Consider the following 19,128-nt stretch of genomic DNA (forward strand, 5'->3'; position numbering starts at 1 on the left):
GTATAAGAAGGCCTTCCACCCCTTTCTTTTTCTGACAAAAATGGTCTTCTACCCCTGTCTACAAAGGTGGATGGAAAAGGAACATGTCATCATATGATTGCATTGGAATTGGATGTAGAATATAGCTTCTAGATCCTTCTGTGACTTCTTCTATTTAGCAAAGTGTGGTACTCCCAATTTAACCATCATACGGTAACATTTTTTTATACTGAGAAAAATGGCAAAAATCCATCCTAGGTCTAGGACATCAAAAACGTCTGGACTTTGCTTGCGCCCGTTCTAAATGCATAACGTGTTGCTGGATACGTGACCATGTTCATTTGCCATAACAATAGTAGGCCATAGCCAACTTTGAACAAAATAAAATGTTGTTCAATCTTAAATCTAATGCTACTTTTGTAGAATGTTTGTTGATGCCTTTTGGCAGGGACAATTTACAAGTTCAGTTGGTTAAACACTTCCTGCAGCCCAACAGAAACATAATGATAAAGCTTCAACAACCTTTATGACATCAAGAGATTCTTCCAAAGAGTACAAGAATAAGGCCATGATGAACAGCTCAAACATCATCAACAGCCCTCTTTAAACATATTTATCAGTTGTTCAGCAGCAGGTGGCAGTTGAAGAAGCTTGCACAATTGGCAAACCTAACATGCCCTCAATGCAATGGAGCAAAACATGCCAACTGGGCCAAGCTAATAATGTCCCCCAGAGAGGACAAAGGCAGCAATCAACATCAGTCTAACAACCGAATTGACACCAAATTATTTATACCAAGAAGCACCCTGGCTCTACATTCACAGCCAGCCTGTCAAATTACAAGATAACATGCGATCGCTCTCAATCAGACTGATGCTAAAAGGGAGATGGAATATACACAGATAATTTAATCACGATGTTGATAATTTATAACCAAATGACAATGGTATGAAGCAACTGTTCTGCACTCAACACCTACCAAAAAAAAATTTCCTTCTTACAGATTGAATAAAGAAATGTAGCTGTACAAGCAAGCACCTAGCTGTCCACAGCCCCACTTGATTCTTCCACCTCAAGATCATCATGCAGCTTATAATCCGAGCCTCGCGGCCATGACAGGGGGAGTGATATGACTCTTTTTTTCTGATGCATTTATTGGTAAAGAATTGCGAAATGATGGTGATGGAGGCTCAATGTCACTAGATTGTACAAGGACTGGAATAAGAAATGGGAAGAATGAACAGGGTACTCTATATGTGATTATGCTATCGCAATGGCACTGTACCTAGAAAGGGAGAAGCAGATGGAAGAACTAGAGGATGGATCCCTAAGCTCTGTGCAAGGTTCTGGGAAGACCATTTCAGAGTACCCAGCAACTTTGGAACATGACCAGGAAGCAGAATCAGCAGCCATCGAGAAATTGAGATTCGAAAGGCAGATCGCAGTAAACGGGGCGCCATCAATTCCTGCCAAAACTCCAGCAACCGAGATATTTGTGCCAACCAAGTTCTTCAATGTGATTTGATTGATCACTGGGAGCTGAGACGGGTCAAAACTGTCATCTGGGTGGCTTGAACAGTTACCAGTGAACTCAATGCCAACATGGACATCTTTCATTTGAACATCGGAGATAGCCACTTGCTTTATGTAACCCCCACGGCCTGGTGAGGTCTTGAAAGAAATACCTTTGTAGGAATCACGGATCCGTAGGTGGTTAACATGAATATCTGAGATCCCACCAGACATCTCGCTGCCAAATGCAAGAGCAGCTCCGGAAGATGATAGCAGATTCACTCTGTTGATATGAATGTTTGAAGTTGGCCTTCCAAAGGAAATGCCGTACTTGTCCCATCCGCTTTTCAGTGAGATGGCATCATGACTAACACTAACAGTGCTGTCTTCAATGCATAAATTTGAACATGAATCTGGAACAAGAAAGAACAAATGGTGAAATAAGTAAATACTGCATGCCATGACTGTCAAGTGCATAAGAGTGATGCAGTATGAAAACTTTGTTAAAATTCTCTGTCAAGGATATGGAGGGATCTTAGAAAAACTATACTATAATGCTTAAAACCATAATTGGACAGCCAAAAGTTAGAACTTCGTATGTATGAGGGATTTAAGACTACTCATGTTTTCAGGCAGGTAGATTCTTAAGTTATTTATCCACATATTAAGCACATACTGATCTAAGCTTGTATGTTAGCAAGTACAAAGAACAAAAAGGAAAAGGGAAACCAGTTTTCTTCAAAATTAGGGCATTGTACAAGCAGAGTGACATGAAGTATTTATGCTATCTTTAAAAAAGGATACAAAGAAAAGCATCAACACTCAGAGGTGGGGGGTGGGGTTGTCATACCTGGAACTATGCCATCAGTCCGTGGAGCATCCAGTGAGGTCTCAATCGTCACATTGTGGACCTTTACATTACTAGAGGAAACAAAAACTGCATGCATTAGTACAGATGCAACTAACATTCACCAAACCACACCTTACACAGAACGCTAAGTTAATGGCATTGCACCTGCAGTACACCGGATGTATGCTCCAGGCAGGTGAATTTAAGAATGTCAAGTTTGAGATCACAATTTCTTCAGAATGCAGAAACTCCACGAGATGGGGGCGACTATGGTTCAGCTCATGGGAGCGCAGCCACTGCCACCATACTGATCCCTGGCCATCAATAACTCCATTGTTCCCTGGAATAAGTGGATGAGACATGCAAGGGTCATTAAAATTAACTAAAAGAACATAATTAAACTGTGCAATCTGTATGCAAGACAGAAAAAAGTAGTTACCAGTTATGACAACATCCGTTAAGTTATATCCATTTATTAAGCTTCGATGTCTAGGACCAGGAAGGTCTAGCCCTTGGCCATAAGATGGCAAAGGTTCCACAATCGGCCATTGTGATGATTCCTTTAATGGAAAAAAGGTACTTATATGTCAGTAACTTAAAATGATTATCCAATGCAGAAATCTTTATATGTGATGTGAAGAACATGGTGTTCCTTTTTGCATGCCAAAATAGTGGGAAATGCCATACCTCACTAATACAGAATTATGCATGATAAATAAAGGCGATATGCAAGGAAATTATGAATAATGACACAAAAGTAATCCCAATCTGCATGGTAGCACATATGCAGCATGCTGCCTTTGCCACACGATTAATGAGGTAAGCTTGACTTCAAAACTATGCAAAAGGCAATTGTCTCTTCTTGGCTTCTTCCCTCACAGCAACAGCTATGTTTCACCTTCCAAACACTGCCTTCCTAGAGCAAAAGCAAACAGACAGAACCAACTACAGGCCTCAACCTGAACGAAACTTGAATCCTACTTATCACGATATCTGCAAAGGATTTCTCATAGCCAACCTAAGCAAAAACGAAGAGCATAAGCGCAAAAAGATGGCGTCCAAAACCATGGCATGTGACTTCAGCTTACACATGTCAAAATCGCTACTTCACCGGGTACATCCAACAACCATATCCAAACAAACTGAGATGATCAGATCAGCAATACCAATTCCAACCACTAACAATTCAGCCAATGCAGCTTGAAAAGGATAGGCATCCTCACATTCATATAACCAGAACCAAAAGCAATTGCGCGCACACCTTGGCACTCCTAATGCCAATGCAAGAAGAATATCTGTAACTACTACTGCCATAACAACACGTGACAAGGAACGGGATTGCAAGCAAGCCAATGCCCCATTGCCATTACCTTTGAGCCGATGATGACTGCGCCTTTCTCCAGGTAGAGGGTGAGGTGGCTGGTGAGGTTGAAGCTGCCGGTGAGCCAGCGGCCCTTGGGCACGTACAGCTGCGCGCCGCCCTTGTCGGCGAAGGAGCGGACATAGAAGACGGCGTTCTGGAAGGGCACCGTGTTGAGGGTCTTGCCGTCCCCGACGGCGCCGAACTCGGTGATGGTGACGCTGTGCGGTCGCGACCCCGGCGGCGTCTGGTCCCGCAGCCGCCGCAGTTCGCGTTCGCCGCGGGCCGAGCCGAGCGCGGCGGCCAGCACCAATGCCAGGACAATCTGCAGAGGACGCCATTGCCAATGGCCACGACACGAATTAGCAATCCACACTCATTAAACACGAAACAGAAAGCTAAAATCTTTCGAATCAAAAATCTCCGAAACTTGGCTGAACCGAAACCACGGCGAGAAATCGCATCTTCGTCCTCACAAGATCTCCGCGGGCGCGATCAGGGGAGCGAGAAAAGGGCCCGCCATTCCCTGACCAAGATCCCGAAATCGGGCACGGATCACACGGGATGCCGGCCACTCGACAGCCACAGCGAAATCACGAACCCATGCGTCCCACGCACATAAAGCAGCAAACGAGAATCCAAGAGCCGCCCATTCAGGAGCGAGCAAGAAAAGCGCCGCCTTTAATGGCAGAAGAAGAAGAAGAAGAAAATCCGAGGAAAACATCGAGCAAGCGATTCAATCCAATCAGAGGACAACGTACTTACTACTAGGCCCTTCATGAGTCCGTCTCCCTCCCCTCTTCGCCGCCGCGGGAGAGGAAGAGGGAGAGGGAGGCGAAGCAGCGGCGATCCGAAGCGCCGCCGGAGAACGCCACCGGTGGCAGGCAAACAGAAGTCGGAAAAAAACAGCTTTTTTCTCAGAATTTGTTGGGATATTGGCGTAAAACGCGGGAGGTGAGGAACAGCTGCAGCAGCCGGCCGCCGGCTGCCGCCGCTGCAGCAGCGAGGGGAGGAGATGCTGCAGCCAGCGCCTGCAGCGGCAGAGGAGGGAGGGGATGTGTTTACAGGCCTGGAGCTGTACTGCTACTACTAGTAGGGAGTACTAGCAGTAACAATACTCTGATTTGGGTCAAGTCTCTGTACCTTCTCTTATTCTCCCATTGTGTGTGATTATAAAAGGAGAAACATTTTAAAATGGACATCAAAATTGGAAGGAGGTGAAGAGTGGGGAAAAGGTGTAGTGCAATGAGTTGGCATTTTGCATTTAGTTTATTTTTTTCATGGAAGAAAATGAGCTGGAATTTTTCAAGGATGGGTTTGATTGATTGATTGCCCAGGAGGATAGGTATTCAAAGGAAAGAAGAATTCAAAATGGATTTAGGGAAGGAAAGGGATAAATGCTTTTGTTTTTTGGTGGAGTAGTTGTTTTTTTTGTTGTGTGGTGAGTTGGCACCTGCCTAGGATATGCGAGATGGGCTGGTCTTGGGCTTGAGAGAAAGACAAAATCAAATAAATGAGATGAAGCATGGGGCTTTTATGTTGGGGTAGCAATTTCGTGAGGTGTGTTATTTGCACCTTTGACTGCGCTATATTTGCGAAATGTTACCATTTCTTTTTTTTTTTGCAATGTGATTGCTCCTATTTTGACGGAATGAAAATAGCAATTGAATTAAAGAATCAACTCCCCCCCCCCCCCACTTTAGAGAATTGTTATGTATTCCATAGATGTCTAAACACGGTAAAAATTAAAAAGGCATCTCTACATAAATTTATAGTGTGCTTCCATGGGGTATGTAAATAAATTTTCCGTTTATGAATACTTTATTATTTGTCATTCCATATTAAATAAGCTTAAACTTGGCCGCTACTTTTCCTCAGACAAAAAAAACTTGGCCACTACTTTAGCAACAATGTTATTAGGACAGTTTCAGTGCAAAATTTCATTGCACAGTTACCAAGACTGAAATTAATAACTGTACCAATTGGATTTTATGGTGATGAAACTCCTCTCACATTCTATAAAATTTCCTCCTCTCTTTTTATAATAACTCTGCCATGTTAGCAAATTTGCTGACGTGTAAATTTTTACCAACAGTAATAGCCTAGGATGGAGAACTAATGAAGGTACCATTGCGGGGCTGTACGCCTGGAAGGGACCCACAAGGCAGCTGGGGCAATCATGATGACAGGTGGGGCTGGGGTCTTTCTGTGGGCTCATGTGCTGCATCTGAAGATGGGATCCCCCAATTCTCTTCCTTCCTTGGATGCTTTGGAGTTTGGAGTGCCACTTAAGTATTTAGCCAACATTTCTTTTTGTTTCGTTTAAAGAAAAACATTTCTTTTTGTTTAACATCATGTTGAGAATGTACTACAATGCATCCATACAGTCTCAAGCTTCTAGTAGTACTTGCTTTAGTTTCACTTTATATGCCCTAAAAAATGAATCTTTTTTCCCGAAGAGTGCCCAAAAAAAGAATTAAGGAGGCCAGAGAAACCATGACGACCGTTAAACCTTTGTTTAGTTTTGATGAGCATCCAGAGCGACACAATCATCATGCATGCTCTTAAAACTAACCAAAATGCCGGCAGTAGCTGGAAACATTAACTTGGATTAGAATGTGGTGGGATTAAATTTATTGCAGATCCTTAATAATAATACAGCCAGCTGCTGGCTACGAGAATCTTTGCAGCCTGCCTCTCAACCTATCGACCTACAGTAAGCTCTTCACCATTAATACATAGTCCACTTATCTCTCTCATAAATCATAAAGTTAAACTCTAGTTCCTATGTCGAAGCCGGCTGTAATCTTAATCTTATAGCGCGCTTCTCCTCTCTTCTCTTCTCTCTCCTCCATCTCAACATTCAACCTGCTTGCAACATGTTATAAAACTAATGCCATGCATGTTGGGCGTCTGCACAAACTTGTGCTGAGCTTTGGTAAGAAAAAATGGGAATAATCCTGCATTTATTGGCTTGGGGAGTGGGGCCAGGAGAGGCTAGGAGTTGATCTATGTGCGCACACTGCACACCTCCAGCTAGGCGTCCATGACAACTGCAGCTAGCACAGATGATACGGTGGGAGATGAGCAAGCAATGGAGCACACAGTAGGTGAGCCATAATTGTGGCAAAGAATGTTCCTTGATTAGGGCAGGTACCCGGCAGAGAACGGCCTTGCAGGGTCATCACGTAGCAGTAGGCGACCAACGAAGACGAGTGACGATGCAACCAAACATAAACAGGCAATGAATTGGGCTCGAGCAAGTAAGAAGCTGGGAGAATCATGGGCCGCCGAGCCGGGCACGCATGGCGGCCCAGCAATAATACATCCACTGATATGCGTGCAGCAGAAAGGATCTTCCCTTCCGGTTCGCCGCCGAGCATCATCCTGCGGTGATGCTGATGCCCCGCCCTCGGCCCTCCCCTGGGGTTTCCCAAAATACCCTTCTGCCCAAACCCGCATGCGAAAATACTAAAGGCACAGCCTACCAAACACACATGCAATCTCCTGATAAAAACAATATATATATTTAGCAGGAGCTCGCATTCAAATGTGCAGCGAGGGGTAGTTCTGTCCTTCGACCTCTCCACCCAAATTTGGGCGCCCACGCTTCCACCACCGCCTCCCAGCGCGCACCGCCGTCGATCGCGGAATGGGGGCCAAGCGGGTGGCGTCGGCGGCGGGGACGGCGGCGCTGGCCTACGTCGCGCTCTCGAGGCGGCAGCGGAGGCCGGGCGAAGAGGACGAGGGCAAGAAGGCGGAGGAGAGGTGGCCGGAGCGGGCGCCGGCGACCTGGAGGGAGGCCGCGGCGGTGACGGCGAGGACGGCGGGCTTCACGTACGCGGAGACGCTCGGCAAGTGGCCGCTCGGGGACATCGCCTTCGGGATCAGCCACCTCATGCGCGTCCAGGTGATCACCGAGCCGTGCTGCTGTCTTTGCTCGGATTGCAGAGCTCCTGGCTCTGCTTACTGATCATGAACATTGCACAAGGAAAAAATATGATCTTGGGTGTGAAACGTGCTTAATTGTTTTCCATACAAAAGGAGCAACTGAATTAAAAGAGTGATATTTTTTTTCTTTTGCGTAGTTTCTGGATTTAGGATGCAGTTTAGTAGTACGCAAGTTTTTATCTTTGCTTACCCTGCTGCAATGTCTCTCCATTTTCTGGATTTGGCGCTGAGGCTATTAAGTTTGATCAATTTGTGAGAATTTTGTTGGGATTCAATAGTAGCCAGCCTTGACATGTCATTCTCCTTCAGGAATAATTCTTATTATTTTCTTTTACATTCAAACAATAAACTGGCTTTCTGAAAAGGTTAAAGGTACATTGTTGAGGGCACCTTATATCTGAGGTTGATCGATGCAAGATGGATTAATGCGAGCTGATTAATGTACAACTGTAAAACTTGTTAAGGGTGTATGGCAGCTCGGAACTCCTGCAAGAATGAAAAAAAAAAGCTGCTGCAAGAACGTCTAGCTTCTGTTTTCAGTTGATTTGGAGGATGTCGAACTGAATATCTGTCAGTTAACGTATTGCATTGACAGCTCTGAAGAATTCAGGGTAGTTAGGATTTCTGACAAAGCATATTCTCTAGCTTTGCTTCTCACCTCAATCTCTCCTATTCCACATTATGGTGCCTTTCTATGAACTTTTCAGATATAATAAAAGTCATCCGGTTTATTTTTTCTTTTTAGAAAATATTCAACTTTGTTTGCTGATTGCCCGTCAGACAGTATTAGGGAAAGGAAAATAAGCAGTTTATTATATATTGGGTGAGATGTAAAGAATCTACGCTAATCCAGTTGGTTTGTTAGTGAAAACTCATTCTTTGAGCCATTTGCTTTAGTGCATCAAACTGAAAAACACTCTCTCATCAATGCTTATTTTCAGGGCAATCGGCAGCACGAGTACACCGGCAGCAATTGCGTGCCTCTGAAAGGCCCTGGAGTAAGGCAGGAGCTTATTGGACTTCTTAGATACCTCAGGCTCTGCATGTTCTTCTCAAAGAAGCCATATGAAGTGTTTCTGGAGTTTGCTGGTTATGGCCAGAGTGATATTCTCATAAGGAAGTCAAAGTCAAAGGTTTTCGTTACCCGAGTCAATTTATGTTTTTGTAGCATAGATTACAAATGGAAATCCCATAAATAGAACGTTGTGATTCTATTCAGCTTATGAAGCCTGCATTCACGGTTGTCCGCGATGAAAGTACCAAATGCTTCCTCCTTTTCATTCGGGGTGCGACCAGCACTAAGGATCGGCTGACAGCAGCAACTGCTGCAGAGGTTCCATTCCATCATTCAGTGTTACAAGATGGACGTAGATCCAATTTGGTGGCTGGACATGCGCATTGCGGAATGGTTGCAGCGGCTCGTTGGATCGCAGATCAGGCCATCCCGTGCCTCAGCAAAGCAGTGGAGCAATTCCCAGACTACAGAATTAAGGTAACTTGTCAATATTTTCTGACCCTGTTCAACGGTACATCCCATTTTTTATAATGTGAGGAAGCAAATAAGTACATTGCAAAATACATGCACATGTTATCATGGTAATAGTAGCTAGCAGAAATTCTTGACCTACTTTGGTTAAAGAATAATCCCCTACTAGATGAACCTAGTATGAATGATAATTTGTCAGCAATCAACACCAGAATAATTTATCAGAAAAGTAACACATATATGAAGTTATAGTAACGCTTCACTAGTTCGTTGTGCCAAATGTTTTTTCTGGCTAACAGAACTGTACTATTTTAATTTCATATTAGATCATTGGGCATTCCATGGGAGCTGGTATTGCGGCAATCTTAACATACATGCTACGAGAGGACAATAAGTTATCATCATCCTCATGTATTGCCTTTGGACCAGGTAATGTATTCAAGTAGAAACTAAAATTTGACTATTGAGCACACCAAAAATCAGAAAAAAAAATCACAGTATGTTGGTTTACGGAGAATGGTAAACTTCCCACTGCAGCGGAGTGGATTGTTGTCAACCCTTCAGATGATATAATTTCCTAATTTTGAAAGGCAAAAAAAGTAGTAGTCTGAAACAGAACTATAAGAACCCAGTAGTGAATTTCTTTTATTTGGTAGGAGAAACAATAAATTTCCATGACTAAGCTGTCATATTCCCATTTTTCTGGTATCCGGTTGCAAGATGTGGCATATGAATACCTACTGTCAGATGTATAATATACTGACAGTTTGAAGAGCTTCTGTACAGCTGCTTGCATGACCTGGGATTTGGCTGAGTCGGGCAACAACTTCATTACCACTGTTGTAAACAGAAATGACCTGGTGCCATCTTTTGGTAAAGCTTCAGCCTCCATCCTTCGCACAGAGGTATCTTATGGCTACTGAGTTTCAAGTATTGCCTTAAACTGTGGAACACATTTTTCTGCTTAGTAACCTCATGATGTTTGTAATTATCGTAAATTTTTCTGCAGGTTATGGCATCGTCATGGGCTCCAGACCTTCAAGAACAATTCCAGCAAACAAGAATCTTGGGATTTGTAAATAGCTCCTTGAATTTCATGCGATCCCACATTCCCTTCTTACCCAATCCAGGGTCCAAGGTTATTGATGTCAATATGCTTTTATCTGACATTCCTGTCGTAAACACTGTTTTTTTTTTGAACAAATAATTGTATCACACTGACACAGCTAGTTGCCATATGACAGTCTTCGTTTTAATTCATAATGCACTGAGTTGATTCCTCATGCCATCCCAGGAGGAGTTGAACCTTTCCTCAGATGCACGTTCCGCTGTGCAGAAGCACTGGGCGCTGTCCTGCTGGTCATCTGTTGCTGCAAATAGGCAAACTCTGGAGTCCGGCACTCAGGGCATGGGCATTCCGGCACTGATGTACACCTATGCAGGAACTGACCAAAACACTGACAAGCCAACAACTGCAGGAGAACCAGCCTCATACTCTCGTGAAGAACCTGATCGCCCGAGGTCAGATTTTGAGGAAACTAACCTCGAGCAGCTTCTGAAATCGCTGCGATCATCGCCAGTCCCCTCTCAGCCTCACCAGTTGTACCCTCCTGGAAGGATCATGCACATGGTTGTGTTGCCATCACCAAACGAGCCCGGCACCGGCAAGCAGCGCGACCAGGATGGGGTGGTTGCCATCTATCAGACGCCTCGTAGCATGTATGGCAAGATCCGGTTGGCTAGATCCATGATCAGAGACCATTACATGCCGAGGTACATCGAGACAATGGAGATGCTGATCGACAAGCTTGCAGAGGACGATGGGGATGACAGTGAAGGCCAGTTGGGTGAACTGAACCCAACAACCAAGGAAGAAGATTGGTAAGATGTAGGCAGCATTGTTAGTGTAGGTCACGAGACACAGTTTATGATTTAATGGTTTCAGAGTTGAACCCAGATTAGTGGCATAGTGTAGTGGTAGGAGACCAAAGGCCAAGCAGCCATGCCCGCTGCCGCGGACGCGGGGAGCGTCGCACAGCAGCGGGAGAAGATGGGTGCGAGGACTTGAGCGGTAAATTGTAAAGTACCAGGGGTTATATGAAAATAATCGGATCGCGATTACTAACCACGATCGGATCACGGCTATTAATCACGGTTATAAAGTTCTGGAGGGCTATTTGCTAATATTAGGGGGCTCAGTGCGAATACCCTGTGCTGGTGATGTGGCAGCCGGCGGGGTCGATTGCGCCGCAGCCGCCGGCCTCCGGTAGTCCCGCCGCTTCCATCCGTTATGTTCCTCCGAATCCCCTCGCCGCCTACGCCGCCTGGATCGTGCTCGCCGCCGCCGTGGCCAAGGCTCCAAGCCCCCGTGTGCTCCCGCCGTCCCCGGCCGTTCTGGGCTCAAAGCACGCGTGCGCCGCAGATCGGCCGGCTAGGAGACGGAAGTGGAACAGAACTGAAACCAGGATCTGCCTACTATTCCAAAGCTAGCTAGGAAATGAAAATGAAAACAATGGCGCAGATGATCTTCAGAAGCTACTGAAAGACACTTTCACCTCTGATCTTTGGAAGGAAACTTTGCATTCGGCTGTAAATGCTCTTACAAAATTCAGCTGCAGATGCTCTTACAAAAGTTGGTCCGCAAATGCCAGTACAGTGATTATTCAGCACGGAGAGTCATCGTAACGTCGAGTGACTGAAAGTTCATAACAGGCATCAGCACTTCTCTATTCTGAAGCTGAAGGATGTTAGTTACAGAGACAAGTTTCAACATGGACAGTCGTCATGATGTCGAAAGTCTGAATTTTTGCACATTGCATTGCAGGACAAGTGTTAGTTTTTTTTTCTTTTTTCTTTTTATCATGGAAACAAAGGCTTCCATTGTTTGTAAGAAAAAAAGGCTTCCATTGAGCATTAGCTCTGGGCATATCCCCAGAGACCAAATGAGTTACAAAGTCTGGTGCATAATCCATAAAATTACAAGAATCAGAACCCCTCCATATGCAACTAAACAGTCTGCAACCTGATTACAGGTTCTACTGCAAAGAAAGACTACATAGTTATTAAACTCATAGCAACAAGTCATGTTTTGCCTGCACAAGGTGCCATAAGGACTTCTGTCCCAGCTTGATGATCTGAGTGCATCGTCAAGGATTGCTACATAACATCAACCTCCACGACAATGTGATTCATGCCCAGTTGTAAAGCACGTTCAGTACTCCGTCTTTAGAACCTGTATTAATGTTTTGGTGGAGATCTCATTTTGAGCATTTTTAGGTTCTTGGGGATTCTGAAGCTTCTCAAACTCCCTTCAAATAAAAGGCAACTGATCGAACTGCATATTTCATTATTTCAGCTTCAGTAGTCATTCCTTCACCACCATTATCTTTGTTCCTAGCTGACCACCACCGCCATAAATATTAAATAGGTCAGGATCCTATGCCACGCATCCTGCTCCAATTGAAGAAGAAAAAAATTCAATTGTTTCAGTACCTGACCTGCACATAACAGGCCGTTCAGCACTTCTAGTTCCAGGCTTCGAGCTACATGATCTTCTCTAGGTCTAGGAAAGAAAGCTGGTCGACATGGCTGACCATCTTCTTCCTCTGATTTGAAGCCTGAAGGATGCTTGTCCACTTGATTGTAGATGAGGGCTTGACTTTGCTGCCGACAATTATTGCAGGAATACCGGTGTTATGTTTGGCTGGGTAGCTGTACTGCAGGATATATTGGCTTTGCTGCCGAGAGTTGCAGGATTTCGTCTGAATGCTTGGGCAACTTTTTGAAATAATTCAGTAAAAAAGGATTCCTGATGTTCGAAACTGCAAATGATGCCCGTTTTGCATCAGATATCATCATGCTTATGAATCCTCTGAAAATTTTTGCAAATGATGTTTGAAACTTTTTGAAATTATGCCTCTTGACAATCAAACGAGCACCTGAATCCTCTGAAAGCTAGCAAATGACCTGCTAGATGCATAGCAGAAGATTCAGCACTGCGGCACCATGCTCTGCACGGGATGAGCCGCCGGCAACGGGCGAACCGGGCGCCGACCCCACACGCCGGCGACGAAATCCATTGCAGCATCCGAACGAAATGCATGGCCTCCGGTGCCATCGCCTGCGCCATCGCGGTCCGGGAGGAGACCGCCAAGCTGCCATGCCCAACCCCAGCGGACGCGGCGAACGGTGTGCAGCTGTGGGAACGGATGGTTGCGGAGACTTGAGCGGGCATTGCCCGTCCGACGGTGGTGGAGGGCGGGGAGCACGGCGACGGCGGCGGGCGGCAGGCGGGCGGGCGGAAGTGTTTACACGAACCAAGCAGGGGTATTTATGCAGATATCAGGGGGCACTTTGTAAAATTCAGGGGTCTATTTGAAAATATTTGGATCGCGATTATTAATCGCAATCCTATATAGGGGGTATTTTGTAAATTTTTGGGAGCTAAATGTATATATTCGGGTGGCGACTATTAATCACGATCCAAATAAGGGGTCTATTTGTAAAGTTACGGGGGCTATTTACAAATAATTGGATCGCGATCCAAAGGAGTCTATCTGTAAAAGCTTTGCACCGGGCCTGCTCGCCGCCTCGCCGGCGACGTTGCTGCCGACAGGATCGATCGCGCTGCCGCCGGTGGGCTGCGGTAGTCCCGCCACCGTACTTCTCACTCTCCTCCATCGAGTTCCTCCGTATCCCCTCGCGCCTTGGTCGCGATTATTCAGGAAGGCGACGGCCGACGACGGTGGCGCCGCCCACGAACCGCCGCATGGATGCCCTGGCCCCGCCGCTCCTGCAGATCGCACGCGTCAGCATCCCCATGGCGTATCAAAACATATTCGATCCCCCTGGCGCCCGGCGTGTCGTCGTCCATGCATCATGTTCGGGTGCCCGTAGTCCCCGGCCACTAGGTGGCACGCCGGCGCCGCGGCGCGGTCCAGCTCGCCGTAGAACGCCGCGTGGCTGACGCCCCGGGGCGCGCACGGCGGGCGAAGCGGGCCCCGGGGCAGCTCGCCGAGAGGATCGGCGGCGGCGGCGGCGTCTGCTTGCCCACGCCCATGCCCTCCACGGGGTCCACCGTCCACGCCCTTGCAGTGCGCACCGGCATGATGCCCTCGCTCGTGGACTTCGCAGCCCATGGCCCGCACCGTCGACAGCAGCAGCTGTTGATGCTCGAGTGGATCGTTAGGTAACTGTATGTTACAAATGAGCATTACTAATTGCTTCCTTGCTTGATTTGCTGCTTTCCCTTTTCTTTTTTTGCCTTCCATGCCTAAGGAAAAAAAAATTGACTACATTGGAAGCAAAAAAAGTTGCAGTCATGGCTACACCAAATAGGAAGGATGAAAGAGTGCACGAACTGAACAAGGTTTGGGGATTGTCTCATGTCGTTTTTGCAAGCTATTCTGTTTTGTAAGCACTTAAATGGTTCAGTTCTAAGTAGAAGAAACCCCCATTTTGTTATGCCATCAGAAATTTGTTTCTTATAATTTCGAATCACTAGACTGTTTCTGAAATTTGCCTTGCCATGATCTGAAATCGTGAACTTTCATTTCTGAGAAGATGGGTGCCAAGACTTAAGCAGGGTGTTGCCTTAGCGAGTTGCGATGGGGGTGACCCCTTCCCCTTCACCCTCGGCGCCGACAGGCTCAGCCCTGCCACCGGATGACGGGAGCCAACTACAGACGCTGGCTGGACGATGCGCAGCAATCGATGGTCCAGTGCCCAGGTAAACAGCGACATCTCAAGCTCTTCAGAGTTCAGAGGCCATTGGAAAGATCACACTTTCATCTTTTCCTTTGGAAGGAAACTGGCCCCAAAAGGGGTAAACTTTGAATTCAGCAGCAGATGCTCTCGCAAAGTTTGGCCCCAAAATTCCAGTACAGAGATTTTTCAGCATGGACAGTCAGCATACCATCGAAACTCTGAAAGTTTACACATAACATTGCACGACAAGTGTTACAGCCATCAGCACTTCCAGTTTCTGATCATCCTCTTTCTCTAGTCTGTAGCCAGAAGGATGACTGATCGATCGATTTGCCAACTGGGTTCAAAGCTCATCCCTTGTAGACGAGGGGCTTGTCGAGCCACCTGACACGGCATCCACAGGCCTGCAGCATCTGGAGGAGCTCTGGAGAGAGCACAGACCTCAGCCCGCCCAGCAGCTTCAGCTTCTTGAGCCTCCCACAGGAGGCTCGCAGCGCTATCTCGAACCCCTCGATGGAGACCCAGGAGAGGTGGACCATCTTCACGTCCTGGAGGCACCTCAGGGTGCCCAGCAGATGGCACAGTCCCAGGCCAGTGACTTGGCAGTAGGATATGGTAAGCTGCAAACAAACAAGAAATAAAATGTAAGGTCCCTGGTGCTTCACAAACTGCAAAAGAGAAGCCAAAGTTGTCGAGTTCTTTACTTGTCTGAGATTTTGGGAGTATCTTGAAAGAGCCCAGAGGCCAGCATCATCCACGGAGTAACAGCGCTTCAGGTCCAGTTCTATCAGGCTAGGACAACCAACGGCTATGGATGTGATCCCGATGCCTGTGATGCGCACCAGGCACCTCATCTCGAGGTTTGTGAGCTCTTCCAGAGTGCTTAGGTGCTTCAAACCAGCATCGGTGATTTGGGTGCAGTAGCGTAGGTTTAGCATCCTGATCTTCTTGCAGCCACGCACTAAAGCTGCCAGCCCTTCATCAGTAATAGCGCTGCAACTGTGAGGAAGAGAAACAAGTGCATTTTTGTTTTCAGTGATCAATGATTAACTGGTAAGTAATTACTAAACCATATAAAAGCATCAATTACCGGTATAGATCAAGTTCCACAAGCTTTGCACAGTTTGAACCGATGTAAACAAGGCCTTTATCAGAAATGCTCGAGCAGAGGCCAAGCTTCAAGATTTGCAGTTCTGAGCAGCTTGTTAAGTGCTGCAGAGCTGAAAATGTGGGACTTTAAATGATGTAGCTCGAATGTAATAAGGAACTATTAGAGAAAAACAATTGAATACACAGCTATATTTCAATTACCCTCATCATTAATGCGGCAATCAGTAAGGTCAATCTCCTTAAGATTGGAGCAGAGGGTTCCGATTCGCTCTAGTCCCTTCTCATTTATAAAAGGGCAGGACTCCAACCGGAGGCATTCAACCATTCTACAGTTCTCGGCGATTGCAGCAAGGGCATCATTTGTAAGAAGATGGCAACATGTGACGTCGATAGTCCTTAGGTAGCTGCAATTGACAACAAGTGAAGCGATACCATCATCTGTAACACCATTGCATTTGCTGAGCCCAATTTCAGCCAGGTTCTTGCAGCTGTCAGCGATGGCCTGAAGATTTGAGGCAAAGATTTCAAGGCCGTCGAGTCTTAAAACAGTCAAAGTCTCGCCTATTGTTGATAACTTGGATAGGAAGCAAGTCTCTATCTCCTGCAAGTGTAAAGCAGAGGGTGAACAACCACTGGAAATGTGAATTTGACCGCTGAAGTGATATCGTGCATTTGCATCGTTTATTCTCATAAAGCAAAGAGCAAAGAACTATACTCACATGCAAACTGTGTCCAGCATTTATTTTTTGGATAAACCTTTGACTGTCTATGAGTAAAGCTAAGCCCTGAGAAGTCACGTGGTGACACCTTGATACATCAATACTCTGGAACAGATGAGGTTGAAAATGCAATAAGCACAAAATATATAAAAAAAGAAAAGAAAATAGCATCATAGTACACAAAGTGAATCATACAGGATCTGCATCCCTGCAAGGTGATTACCTGCAGCGAGTTGCCTGCGCTTAGCATTTGTAGGCCATCATCGTCTATAAACAAGCAGCCAACCATTGCTATGTCCTCTAACTTCTTAAGAGTGGAGAGCGATCTAAGGGATTCATTGCTCACCTGCGAAAACGCCAAAAAGGAGAGCAAATTTGAGCATTCTTGGATTTTCACAGTAAGAGACAACCATAACAATCGAGCAGCCGAGCCCCATTCTTGGATGTCATGTATTCATATTGACAAGTAAACCTTACACTGCAGAACAAATTTATGGACAGAATCTAAGTAAATTCAATAAATTCTATTCAATTTTAACCCTCTAACATCTGAAGCCAAACTGCATAGTAAACATTGAACAAGTAACATCAAGATGCTGAGCGTTTCAGATTACAGAAATTTTAATCACATTGACTCAAGCTACCATTCTTTTGGGACATCATTTTCCATTTGAACAAGCACCAAATTTTTAATCAAACATTGTACCTGTAAGTAAATGCTGAATCTTTCCATCTCACTAGATTCACACACGCAAAACAGAGTCAAACATTGGCAAAGGAACTATCATAGTCCCGCTCAACGAAGTCAGTTAGCACATGAATGTGCACTTTGAATTCTCGAGAGGTTTAAGTCACAAGCAATTTCAATCGAATCCGTCAGAGGCTTCACAGCAATCTCAAAATTTTCATGCCTTGAGACTAACACAAGTTTCAGTGGTACCTTGAGGTAGGAGATGTCAATGCTGCGGAGGTCGGGGCACTTCTTGGCGAGCAGCTCGATGCCAATGTCGGAGATCTCGCGGCACCACTTGACGCTGAGCCTCCGCAGCCCGGGGCACCCGACGGCGACCTTGGCGAGCCCGACGTCGGTGACGCCAAGGCACTTGTCCATGACCAGCTCCCTGAGCCCCGCCGCCGCGGCGAGGGCGGCCATCTCCCTGTCCCCGGCGGCGACGCAGTGGGACAGGTCGACGGCCTCCAGCCTCGGGCACGCCCCCACCAGCGCCTCCAGGCCGCGCCACCCGACCCCGCTCGCGCGCGCCAGCCGCACCCGCCGCACGCCCAGCTCGGCGCCGCCGGGCGCGGGCAGCAGCGCGGCGGCGAGGGAGGCGTCGTCGAGCCCCGCGCAGGCGGAGAGGTCGAGCGCGGCGAGGGCCGGGAAGGCGCGCAGGACCCGGGGCAGCGCCTCGCGGCGGAGCGGGCGCGCGGCGCGGCGCGAGGCGGCCTCGGCGCGCGCAAAGGCGCGGCTGGCGAGGCGGCACGACTTGCGGTCCCGCGGGTCGCGCACGCCCGCCAGCGCGTGCGCGAGCAGGTCCAGCGACAGCGCGTCCACGCCCGCGCCGGCGCCGGCGGAGCTACCGGGGCCGTCGTGGCTCATCTCCGCCGGGGGAGCGGGGCGATCGAGATCGGATCCCCGCCGGTCGAGCAGGTTGCGGGAGCGCGCGTCGGGAAGCTCGAGGGGTGACGATTAGCTAACTAGCGAGAGGCTTGCTTGTTAGCTGGGGGCGTCGACGAGCGAGCGCTGGTCGGCGGCGGCGGGGAAGAGGAGGAGGAGGAGGGTTGGTTGCGGCAGTGGCGGCGCGGCGTGGGTCGGTCCGTGGGAGGGAGAGGAGGAAGCTCCCTTCGCTGCGGAAGCGCGCACGAGTTGTTTAATGGTGTGGTGCAGGCCGGTTGAAGAAGCAGGGAGGAAGTGTCAGTGGGGTGACTGACACGTGGGCCCGGGCGTAGTGGTTTACGAGGCAGCCCGGGTGGCCGGATCTGTCTGTTTTCCCGATCAGGTCACCCGAGGATAGTGATATTGCAACGGGACGAGTTTTTTTTTATAGAAAAATCAAGGTGGATGACAAAGGGATGACGATGGCAACGAGGTTGGTGGTGGTGGTGGTGAGGAGAGGGGGGTGGGGGGTGCTGCGGGCCGGTGGTGGCGGCGGCGGCGGCACCGTGCAGTTGGGAAAAGAAAATATAAGGATTGAAATGGTGAAAATGTTAGGATCCGATCATATGTTAAAAAGTTAGCTGACTGTCATTTCTCTTCAATTTCTCTAATTAGTTGATCAAATTATAATTTATGACGGTTTTGGATCTCATCCTCTTTTTTCCGTGCACGATCAAACAATGCAACGTAAGGTACTTTCTTATCCATATCTATTTATCCATTCGGTCTACGGCGAGTCAAGCATCTATATGATAAATCTTCGGTACAATCACTCGCCTATGTCGCACTGCAGAAGCTATG

General features: G+C 47.2%; 3 protein-coding genes across 3 annotated transcripts; 1 reads left to right on the plus strand and 2 right to left on the minus strand.

Moving 5' to 3' along the window:
- Positions 1 to 699: 699 nt before the first annotated feature.
- Positions 700 to 4,820, minus strand: LOC112903302 (probable polygalacturonase). Its single transcript, XM_025972542.1, has 6 exons — positions 4,467 to 4,820; positions 3,712 to 4,026; positions 2,781 to 2,901; positions 2,507 to 2,681; positions 2,342 to 2,412; positions 700 to 1,904 (listed from the first exon to the last, which is right to left on the minus strand). The coding sequence occupies exons 1-6, from the start codon at positions 4,479 to 4,481 to the stop codon at positions 1,240 to 1,242; spliced, it is 1,362 nt and encodes a 453-aa protein (XP_025828327.1). The 5' UTR covers positions 4,482 to 4,820; the 3' UTR covers positions 700 to 1,239.
- Positions 4,821 to 7,342: 2,522 nt separating this feature from the next.
- LOC112903301 lies at positions 7,343 to 11,256 on the plus strand. The gene is made up of 7 exons (XM_025972541.1): positions 7,343 to 7,611; positions 8,594 to 8,785; positions 8,872 to 9,144; positions 9,465 to 9,567; positions 9,925 to 10,043; positions 10,148 to 10,276; positions 10,433 to 11,256. Exons 1-7 carry the CDS (start codon positions 7,354 to 7,356, stop codon positions 11,021 to 11,023), a joined length of 1,665 nt encoding a protein of 554 aa, XP_025828326.1. The 5' UTR covers positions 7,343 to 7,353; the 3' UTR covers positions 11,024 to 11,256.
- Positions 11,257 to 14,945: 3,689 nt separating this feature from the next.
- On the minus strand, positions 14,946 to 18,413 carry LOC112902964 (F-box/LRR-repeat protein 3-like). Its single transcript, XM_025972166.1, has 7 exons — positions 17,614 to 18,413; positions 16,897 to 17,019; positions 16,674 to 16,778; positions 16,156 to 16,555; positions 15,935 to 16,064; positions 15,549 to 15,843; positions 14,946 to 15,464 (listed from the first exon to the last, which is right to left on the minus strand). The coding sequence occupies exons 1-7, from the start codon at positions 18,268 to 18,270 to the stop codon at positions 15,195 to 15,197; spliced, it is 1,980 nt and encodes a 659-aa protein (XP_025827951.1). The 5' UTR covers positions 18,271 to 18,413; the 3' UTR covers positions 14,946 to 15,194.
- Positions 18,414 to 19,128: the final 715 nt, after the last annotated feature.

This window comes from Panicum hallii, chromosome 8 (genome assembly GCF_002211085.1).
Source record: "Panicum hallii strain FIL2 chromosome 8, PHallii_v3.1, whole genome shotgun sequence".
In the NCBI taxonomy this organism is placed as follows: domain Eukaryota; kingdom Viridiplantae; phylum Streptophyta; class Magnoliopsida; order Poales; family Poaceae; genus Panicum; species Panicum hallii.

Excerpts from the sequence above, each read along its gene's own strand:
- LOC112902964 (XM_025972166.1), bottom strand. The coding sequence starts at position 18,270 with ATGAGCCACGACGGCCCCGGTAGCTCCGCCGGCGCCGGCGCGGGCGTG. Across the intron at positions 17,020-17,613 it reads TTGACATCTCCTACCTCAAG|GTGAGCAATGAATCCCTTAG; the intron begins GTACCACTGAAA and ends GCGTTTTCGCAG. Across the intron at positions 16,065-16,155 it reads TTGCCGCATTAATGATGAGG|CTCTGCAGCACTTAACAAGC; the intron begins GTAATTGAAATA and ends CCACATTTTCAG.
- LOC112903302 (XM_025972542.1), bottom strand. Across the intron at positions 2,902-3,711 it reads CAGTCATCATCGGCTCAAAG|GAATCATCACAATGGCCGAT; the intron begins GTAATGGCAATG and ends TTTCCATTAAAG. Across the intron at positions 1,905-2,341 it reads GACTGATGGCATAGTTCCAG|ATTCATGTTCAAATTTATGC; the intron begins GTATGACAACCC and ends TTCTTGTTCCAG.
- LOC112903301 (XM_025972541.1), top strand. The coding sequence starts at position 7,354 with ATGGGGGCCAAGCGGGTGGCGTCGGCGGCGGGGACGGCGGCGCTGGCC. Across the intron at positions 7,612-8,593 it reads GCCACCTCATGCGCGTCCAG|GGCAATCGGCAGCACGAGTA; the intron begins GTGATCACCGAG and ends GCTTATTTTCAG. Across the intron at positions 9,145-9,464 it reads TCCCAGACTACAGAATTAAG|ATCATTGGGCATTCCATGGG; the intron begins GTAACTTGTCAA and ends ATTTCATATTAG.